Here is a 9,416-nt window from a genome sequence, read left to right on the forward strand (position 1 = left end):
GGCCCCAAAATCAAAACCCTACGTCAGCTATTATGAAAAATGAAATTGAAAGCCCGGTTCAGGTTACTCCATTGTGCTGGTGCTCACACGCATGTGGAGCCAGCGCTATAAATGGAGGGATCCGTCCACGGAGGAGAGCAGACGCGACGCAAGATGAAGACATTCAGGTGAGTCTGGGAATTTTTCTTCTTAATTCAGTCTTTCTTTTAGACTTCCAGACAAATATAATAGTTTTTGAAAAGTTTGTCTGATTGTTTCTGCTGCTTTCTCGCAGATCCACGCTGAACTCAATGATGCTGGTCGTCCTCGTGTGGCAGCTCGGCCTGTTTCTGCAGGCCGACGCCCAGATCCCAGACGAATGCCTTACCAGCAGCACATTAAGAGTTCCAGGTTAGACTTCTTTTCTCGGATGGATTACTGCGGTTTTTTTAAGTTGTCATTGCTTTAATTCGCATCCTTCCTCCATTTTTTTTTTCTTTCTCTCAGAAAATACTGACATAAACGTAACGTGTGGCACCCAGTACATGGACCTCAGCATCTACATTTGTCCTATTTATAATGCTCAGTACAACGAGTCCCTGATGGTGCTCAACAATCAGTTCAAGAACCTGGAGTGCTACGGAAAAGCCGACTGGACTGTCACTCCGCCAGTTTTAAAATTTAGATTCCCCATAAATGAAACTTCCATCTCGGACTGCGGCAACAACTTCCAGGTATTTAATTCCCTTCACCTTCAATATTGTTTGAATCCACTACTTTTTTAGTGAATTGGAGTAGAGAAAAAGTTTTCAACCCTCCTGTGTGGTTTCGGAAATTGATGGTCTGACGGGACAGTCCCCCTTTTCCCAGCTGTCCGAGCGTGACATTTGCCGCGCTCCTCCTGAGCCTCTGGCTAAGACCGCTGAGAGGGTTTTAATTGTAAAAATATTTAAGAAGTTTTTATATTCTGCTCTATTTTTTTTTTCATCATCATTATTATTATTTAACAGATAACCAGTCAGGTTGGAACCGGAGAATTTGCAGACTTCTCCAACGTGGAGTTTGTGAATATCTCAGGCATGGTCATGTCTGTAGACCCGTCCGCCGGCATGATCACCTACCGACCGCAGATCCACTACATCTTCTCCTGCAAGTACCCAATGCAGTACCTGCTCAACAACACTCAGCTCAGCGTGTGAGTACAGCAAGGAGACAGCCGCCATCACACACAGGAGGCCCAGAATCATGGAACATGTTAATCGCTTTAGTCTTAAAATAGAAAAAGAAAAAAAAAAAAACACTAATCAACATTGCTGCTGAAATATTATGACAATCCAATAAAATAAAATTTACCATGCAACAATTGCTCAAATGAATTATTTAAATATGACACTGAAACAAATACTTATACAGAACATAAAATTAATAAACAAGTGTGTAATTTTAAAACGCATATGTAAGTTAGTTTTTTCTTTTAAATTGCTTCATGGTCACAGACTGTAATAGTCGAAACGTGGCAGAATTTAATAATAAAAAAAATATTTAAGGATCAGTTAAATATTACAAATATGTAGATAATTGATTACACGTGTTTCTAAACTGGGTTTTATTTACTAACTAGATAAAAATTGTTTCAATATAATTGTTTTTATGGTGACCTGCTGCAACACTTCATTTAATTTTCAGTAAGCTTCATTTATTGAGACGGTGGGCAATACCAAAACTGCTCTCGCCAATGTGATTGGCCGGACGTTTACTTATTGTGTAGGAGAGCCAGTCAGATGTTAGAGAGCAACGTGCTGCACAACAGGAACCATGTAATCATTTAAAAACTGGGATAAATATATACGTTTTTAGATTTAATGGATTCAAATTTGACTGAATTATTTTCAATTTCACTTATAGATTTATGTTATTAATTACAAATCATTCTGAGCATCACAGGTATCCATTCATTCATCAAAGACATCCAGGCTGTTTTAATTATGTAATGCATAAACAATTGTTTATTAATTTATCTGTACCATTTGACAGTCAATAATGCGCCGGGGCTTGTTGTGAATTTATTTTATATGCCAGCTTTATCTGCCACAGTCGGTGCTAAAGCTGTTCACATCAATCTCCTTGGTCTGAAGCTTACTTCCTGTAGCAACCGTGATGGGGGTCGGCTGTGTGGTAACTTACAAAGACTATAGAAATAATTTGGTCTTACAATTTAACACAAGAACTAGTAAGTAATTGGAGAGCAGACAGAAAATAATGAGGCCCCAAAACTGGCACGACTTAAACAGAATCAAACAAAAAATGGGAATGTGGAACAACAGTATAACTCGGAGCATTTTAGCTGAAGGCCAGAAGCTTATGTGTTCCATAAATGTTGAAATCATTAAAATAATTATGTGTACATTTTCAGTTTCAATGGAAATCAATAATTTATTTGCTTCTTACATTGTAGCTCATTTTGCTGCAACCAAAAGGGGGAGTAGAGTGCTACGTTGGTCTGTGCCCACTGATGCAAACAAAATTCCCGTCACTCACACATTTCCAGGCCTCTCATGAAAATGACATCAAACCAAAGAAACATAAAACCAGGCAATTTTAGCACCTCTGAAACCGTAACTTTATTAAAAACCTCGGTATATTCTATCCATGCAGATCGGGTGTCAACGTTGCCATACGAGACAACAACGGTAGCTTCATCAGTACCCTGAGTATGGAGCTCTACCAAGTAAGAGCTACTCTCATCTTCAATTCTTTTTTGAAATATTAACTTTTTTTTTTTTTACTTAATTTGATATTTTTTTTTTTATCTTTTTCCCAAAACAGGATGCAAATTACCAGAACCTGCTTACAATTCCTCCAACAGGACTCAACCTGAAAACCAAAATCTACGTTTCAGTAAAAGCAACCAACCTGACAGAAAAGTATTCAAACTTTGATCATTTAAATCTAAACCGGCCACATCTGTGCCAAAGGAGAACAAATACTGAAAGTGTAACTCTGCTTCCTCTAAAGGTTCAACTTGCTGCTGGACCGATGCTACACCACCACAGGTCCTTACCCCATGCAGACCCAATATTACGACCTCTTTGTCGGGTGAGTTGGATGCCACGTCAAGAGACTTTCTTTTTTACTTGCATGACATTCAGCCCTCTTGGGAACTCTTTGTTCTTGACAAACCTCCCGCGTCTTGATGCACCCCAGGTGTACTCGTGACCCGCAGACCAAAGTGGAGGAAAACGGCATTTCGCAGAAAGCTCAATTCTCCTTTGAGGCCTTCAGATTTATAGAGCACAAGAATCTGACAGTTTCCACTTTCTACCTGCACTGCGTCACCAGACTGTGTGAGAAAAGCACCTGCAGCTCCTTACTGCCTGTAAGCCAACTCATGTGCAGCCTTGCGGGAAGATTTTACTTCAAATGGGTTTGAGTTTCTCTTTTGTTTCTTTATGACAGGTCTGTAGTGGTCAAAACCGTAGAAGGAGAGCAGCTACGGATGTGCCGGCCAACGCTACAATCACCTCTCAGCAAATACGCGTCGGCCAACAGAGCACTGGTGCGTCTTTAATGAAAACGCTTCATATGTCCGTTCCTCCAACACCATCAGAAACAAAGTCACAAAAGGAGAGAATATACAGCTGTGAAATTTGGGAATGAAGCTTTTAGGTAGCAACACGTGACACAACCTGTTCTTTCCCAGGTAACGTTTGTGGAACTAACCAGGTACTTTCTTGAGAATTTTTGGGAACTTGCAAGGTACTTTAAGGTTATGCTTTACAAACCTGACTGGTGAGTAGTTCCAAGTACCTGGTGAGTTCTGGGGAAGTACTAGTTAGCTCCACTAACGTACTTTGTCTTTGGAAAGTACTTTGTGAATTTCAGAAAACACCTGGGAAGTTCTGCGAAAGTTCCAATATTCACACTGCTGGCAAATATGAAGCCAAGTCAGATTTTTTTCTGAGTGGGCAGAGGCTCACGGTGACAAAGTCAGACTTTATAGAAGTGTAAACGCTCAGGTCTGGCCTACATCAGATGTTTTTGAGTCAGATGTGAGCCACGTCCTGAATCCGGCTCGGATCCACTCTTTTGGAATGCGGTTTCAGTGGGAACAACCAAAGCAGGTTTGATGCTGCTTTGACGTTTTAAAACAAGTGTCCTATCATAAGAGCCAAGAGGAAGACATTGTTAAATAAAAGTTGCCCTCCGCCTCCGGAGCTCAGGATGAACTTTCTGTTAAGTCGACATCCCTGTCTCACCCTTCCTTGCTGCAGTACCGGCTTCTGAACAAACCTCTGCACCGAACTGGAAGCCAAAGCTCCGCAAAATACCAGAATGCAGAATTTCACTTCATTTAATATTTGTGCCTTTTGACACATTAAGCGGTTCCAATTGGACAGATCCTTTTCCATTCACATAACCCTCAGCGGTTTTCACAATGTGCTTATTTGAGTGATTTATGAAAGTATTTCCTAAAATACTGTTTTTCCTGTTTAATCCCAAATATAAAAAAAAAAAAAACAACTTTCCCAGGTCTAACTTGCATACGTCAAAACTATTTGAATGATATTAACGTGTTGAATTCTGAATACATTTCCTTTGTTTTTTTTTTTCCTTTTAAGATGCTGAAGGTACGCTGGCTTCTCAAAGTAAGAACCTGCCATATAACTGATGTTCGTCTTTACCGTTTTCCCCACTTTAAGGTAGCTCACTGAATTTTCTTGTCCATTTCTTCTCTAGCAGCTTCATCGGCTGAAAGTATTGCATCCGCTTTCTCGTCGTTGCTGTTCTCATTGCTGCTTGCCGTTTGTTCCACGAAATACGACTAAAACATCACCTGACGAAGAACGAGGCCAATCCCAAATCACAGCACATCAACCGCAAAGCAGGACGGGACGAGATTTTACACTAGATCAGGTAGTCATGAGATTCAGACGCAGATTTACAGCTAATACACAGTTTTACTATTTGTTAAGAAGAAAATAAGGGCTCAGCTGGTGTATGATAACAGTGCATTGTAATTATATGTCGGTCATAATCATTATGTTGGATTCATTTCCATGCATTTAATGAGAGTTGACAGCTTTTATAGTCAGGAATGTTGTAATTGTTTAGTTTTGTTTGTTTTCTTGCTGGGAATAAAAAGAAAAGTGATTCAATACTTTTTGAATGTAAAATAATTCGGACTGAATACGTCTATTTTGACAAGTTGTTGGTGTAAACTCATTTATTTCTCCCTGCTTTTAAGGTATGTTTGTAAGTAGACTGTAAGAAAAGATGAGCGAGCAAAAAAGTAGTTTTTTTTTTAACTAAGTTTATTCAGTGAAAGTATTTAAAGCACATCTGACTGTAACTGAGAAACTTGGGACAAAACTGATCTGTGAGTGTTTTGCCACAAATGACATAAATTTGTGGAGACCAATTTCAAATTTGATCTTCAGGTTCTTTCTTTTTAACCAGCAGACCATCACAAAGTAATTTTAGGTAGTTGAATGCATTTTGATATACATTAAATCTCATTTTAGCTGCAGAAAGCTGCCAGCTGAAATCAACTAAAAGTATAATACATCTCCACGTCTTTTAGAAAAGCTTCATCAGGCACAGCGTAGTTAAAAAAAACCTCAATCTGGAGACAAGGAACCTGAGACTGGATCTGGAACAACTTCAGTCAAAAGAAACACTGATCTGAGGTGATCCATGTCTAGGAGTGGCAACTGATGTAATGAAAGTTTTAATGCAAGTCATTTCTACTGGCTGTTTCACTTCAGGAAACAGCACAAAAAAATACAAATTTAAGATAGGAAATTATGAATTTTATTGGTGTCAAACAAGTTGTGGTTTTATGGGGTGTAGATTGCAAACATCAGCATTCAAGACAACTCTATAAATGCAACTTCCCTAAATTTCATGACTCAAAGTGGAATATCTGTGACATAATACTCAAAGTTAAGGAGTGCAATCGCAAGGGTTAAAAATAACTAAATTCCTGACCCATACATCTTTCAGGATTCCTGGCATAAAAATGTTAAAACCGAATTTCACAGCCAAAGCTTTAAAATTCTGCAATAAAATACAACAAAAAGCTCTTTTTACCTTTAACACAAAGAGACGTCAGTGTCCACATCATTCATTTTGCCAGCAATATTTGTCTTACACTCTTACTATAAAAAGAGAGTTTGCTTTTTCTACGTCATAAAGTCAAACTCGGATGTAAAGTTGCTGTTACCATTTCAGCTCAACAATAATTTAACTAGGTCAATGGAAATAAATACTTCCTGCAGCAGTCGGGTGTATTTTACTTTAGAGCTGTTCTAGCAGAGCTTAACATTCTCAGCGGCAGCACATCCTCCACCCATTCACTGGGAGAAGCCATCATGCGATCCCAGAGCGACACCTCGTACGGGCCGGAGTCCATCCAGTCCACCAGAGCGCCGTAGCTTCTTCCTACGTAGAGGAAGAGAAACGTCCAGAAACACGCAGCTGACAGTGGATTATTCTCTAGTAATGTCTGGATTCAGGCACTTCAATACCTTCAAATATCCAGCACCCCTTTTTTGTTTAAACACCATTTACACCAGGATTTCTTTTTTAGAGCAGCGGAGTCAAAGTCATTTTTCGTTTTGGACCAAATCAAGATTATAAATGCTCTTAAAAGGCCGGTTGAATGTATGAGACAGCCGTTTAGTACAAGTAGGAAAGTTTTTGACAATTTTTTGAGAAAAATCTGCAATAAACTCCCAATTATGTATTCATGCAATAAAGTGCCAGGACTTGTTGATTTTGAGTGAATTTCCACAATAATTCGCAAGAAACTGGATCGACTGATATAATTTGGCAGTGAACAGAAAAAAACGACATTGATTTGATTAACATAATATTTAAGTGTTTAGTCTAGAATCTAAAGGGCCACATAAAAAGCTATGGTGGGCTGGATGTGGCCCACGGGCCTCGAGTTTAACACATGTGGTTTAGAGTTTCTTTTCTCTTACCCATTTGATCTCAAAATATAATTCAAATACAAAACTTTCCAAATGTGTCAGAGAAATAAATACAACCAAAAAAAATAAATGCCAAGAAACAGAGCATATGAAACATTTGTTGCGAAAATGTGACATGAGAAAAAAACAATTGTGACACAAGTTAACCTTAAACCACATACAATGATTAGAGATAGATTTAAAGTCATGATTGAGCAAAAATTAAATGAATAAATAAATGAAACAAAGAGATGGAAACAGATAGCAAAAAAATCCAGAAGATGACAGAATGAAGTAACAAATCATATTTCTGTTCTTTCTGGGGGTTTTTATTGTTTTATTTATTTATTTTTTTTAATTCTTGTCTCATTTCTAATGTAAACATCTTAGTAAAGTTTAAACAAGAAATTAACTCATAAGTAACTTTTCAGCAAAATACAGGAGCTTGTTTTAAGTCAACAACTCCTTAATGTTGATAGAAAAAAGTATTAGCTACAAGTGAAATAATCTGCCAGTGGAATAATAATTTGTTTTCCATATTGTAAGGGAAAGTGTCCTGCCATTGACCAAAAACAAGCTTATATCTTTCTGGAAAGTTACTTGTATGTTAGTTTTGTCTTGTTTCAAATTTACTCACATCTATGTGTTTGGTAAGACTTTGTGTTTTTTGGCAGTGAGGAGACAGTAAGAGCCTGAAACACTTTTTTTCTTTTAGCTTTTTCCTGCCAATTTACCTAATTTTTAAGTTGCGACCGCACGGAAAACAGAGAAAGAAAAAAAGCAGCCAATGTCCAAAGAAAACCTTTGGACACGTTCACCGAGCAGGCGACGGTTACCTGTTCCGGCGCCGAGCCTCAGCCCCCCCAGTAGGTTGCTGGCGAGTCGGTCTCGGTCCCACACAGTGAGCTCCACGCAGGCCTCGGTCAGATCGGCCTCGCTGATGCCGTCGTACACCATGGTGTGGTTGAACACCGGCTCCGCAGTCCTCCGCAGGACGCGCGTCTTCTGACGGCTCTTCCTGCTTGTGTCCGGCAGCACGAAGCTGGAAGCAAGGGAGAACAACGTTTATGTCACACGTCAGACGTGAAAAGCCTAACCTTGTTTGAGATGATTTATCCGCTGCCTACCATTTGACGTACGGGTCGATGGTGGCTCTGATTAAAGGCAGGTTCTTGCATTCCTTCACCCAAATGTGAATCTCTCCGCTGCTGGAAACGTCTTTGGGTAAACCTTGAAGAAAAGCAACGTTTGCTTATAGAGCTGAGAGGAAATGGTTTTACATTGTTTTGGTAAATCTGAAAAGTGTGGCGCAAATTTATGTTTAGCCCCATAAGTCAAAACTTTGAAGACATTCATAATAAAAATGAATGTCTTCAAAATAAAAATATATAACTCAAGAGCTATGAATAACAATTTTTCTAAATATATACTACAACAAATGTTTCACTTTGAAAGCTAACAAAGTGTAACTAAAATGTTTTCCCATTATCAGAAATAAAATGGGGACAAAATTTGTAGAATGCGGTGAGCCTTTTCTTTAAATGTGGAAAATGAAGAGAAATAGTTAGCATAGTCACTTTTAAAAGCCTGTTGTAAATATGTGAAGATTTTACAGAAGAACTTGGGGGAAAAACTCAGAAATAACCATTTCTTGTTTCGTCCAAACTTTAAAACATTTCCTTATTGTTGTGGAGCTACAGGACAGAAAGTAACTGACAGAATATGATTTTCCTTACTTTCTGCGCCAAGTTTATTTAAGCAGGCAAAAGAGGTGCAATAAGCTAAAAAAACAAGAAAGTTACTTTAAATCCTGGTTTCTTTCATTTTTATGATTTTCACCGACTTTTTCAAGCTAAAGACTTGCATCCCTAACCAAATAATTCCCAAAGCAGAGGAGGATGACTGTGAGCAGACCTTCGCTGTGGGTGATCTGCGGCAGGTATCGGATTGCCAGTCTCATCTCTCCCCGCCCGTTCAGCGGCGCAATCGACGGTAGAGTCTGAAAAAGGCGAGGCGCGATATGAGCAGCCTGGTTAACCCGGTGGGAATGAGTGTACAGGTTGGACAAATGAAGGTAACAGGTAAATCCTCTGTTATTCGGTGAGAAAAAAAGTAGGCGCAGCTTTTGTACCGCTGTGTGTTTGTGTTTACCCTCGCTTTCAGCGCCAAGTAATTCATCTGGGTGTGGTCGAAGTCCCACTTGGACAGCTCCACGTCCACCTCGCCCAGGAAGCTGTTCTTCCCAAAAGTGTCGTGATGCCAGACGGAGAGAATGAGCGTCTGTGTCCTGAGGTACTCCATGCGAACACGATACTGTACGGACAGGAGAGACGCTTTTGTTTGCCGGGGGTCGAGTGTTTAGCGTGTGAGAAAAAAAAAAAAAAAAAAAAAAAAAAAAAACCCTCTTTGGGCCCACCCCTTCGTACCCGGGGGATCTCGTTGAAAGGCGGATTTAGGGTTTTT

At 39.4% G+C, this 9,416-nt stretch overlaps 2 protein-coding genes across 7 annotated transcripts in view; one reads left to right on the plus strand and one right to left on the minus strand.

Moving 5' to 3' along the window:
- LOC106948163 (zona pellucida-like domain-containing protein 1) lies at positions 1-5,137 on the plus strand. 2 transcript variants are annotated; one of them, XM_015033674.1, is made up of 11 exons: positions 1-167; positions 275-390; positions 487-713; positions 990-1,174; positions 2,635-2,707; positions 2,806-2,903; positions 2,995-3,075; positions 3,184-3,355; positions 3,436-3,535; positions 4,599-4,625; positions 4,717-5,137. In XM_015033674.1, exons 1-11 carry the CDS (start codon positions 112-114, stop codon positions 4,803-4,805), a joined length of 1,224 nt encoding a protein of 407 aa, XP_014889160.1. In that variant the 5' UTR covers positions 1-111; the 3' UTR covers positions 4,806-5,137. The 2 variants fall into 2 exon arrangements, with proteins under 2 accessions (XP_014889160.1, XP_014889162.1); XM_015033676.1 differs by having other exon boundaries at positions 10-167; positions 4,720-5,137.
- A 630-nt stretch (positions 5,138-5,767) lies between these two features.
- Positions 5,768-9,416, minus strand: part of sytl2b (synaptotagmin-like 2b) — a 23,443-nt gene continuing 19,794 nt past the window's right edge. For 3 of the 5 annotated variants that reach the window (XM_015033670.1, XM_015033669.1, XM_015033672.1), the window contains 5 exons: positions 9,105-9,266; positions 8,868-8,982; positions 8,081-8,183; positions 7,790-7,995; positions 5,768-6,420 (listed from right to left, as the gene is read on the minus strand). In XM_015033670.1, the coding sequence (XP_014889156.1) occupies positions 6,272-6,420; positions 7,790-7,995; positions 8,081-8,183; positions 8,868-8,982; positions 9,105-9,266 (735 nt within the window). In that variant the 3' untranslated portion in view covers positions 5,768-6,271. The remainder of the gene's footprint in view (positions 6,421-7,789; positions 7,996-8,080; positions 8,184-8,867; positions 8,983-9,104; positions 9,267-9,416) is intronic. The other 2 variants (XM_015033671.1, XM_015033673.1) reach the window with 1 other exon arrangement.

This window comes from Poecilia latipinna, unplaced genomic scaffold (assembly GCF_001443285.1).
Source record: "Poecilia latipinna isolate Pla-1442-1.1 unplaced genomic scaffold, P_latipinna-1.0 Scaffold276, whole genome shotgun sequence".
In the NCBI taxonomy this organism is placed as follows: Eukaryota; Metazoa; Chordata; class Actinopteri; order Cyprinodontiformes; family Poeciliidae; genus Poecilia; species Poecilia latipinna.

Coding starts and splice junctions, on each gene's coding strand:
- LOC106948163 (XM_015033674.1), top strand. CDS start 112: ATGGAGGGATCCGTCCACGGAGGAGAGCAGACGCGACGCAAGATGAAG. Junction 391..486: donor CAGCACATTAAGAGTTCCAG/GTTAGACTTCTT, acceptor TCTTTCTCTCAG/AAAATACTGACATAAACGTA. Junction 3,536..4,598: donor CGTCGGCCAACAGAGCACTG/GTGCGTCTTTAA, acceptor TTTCCTTTTAAG/ATGCTGAAGGTACGCTGGCT.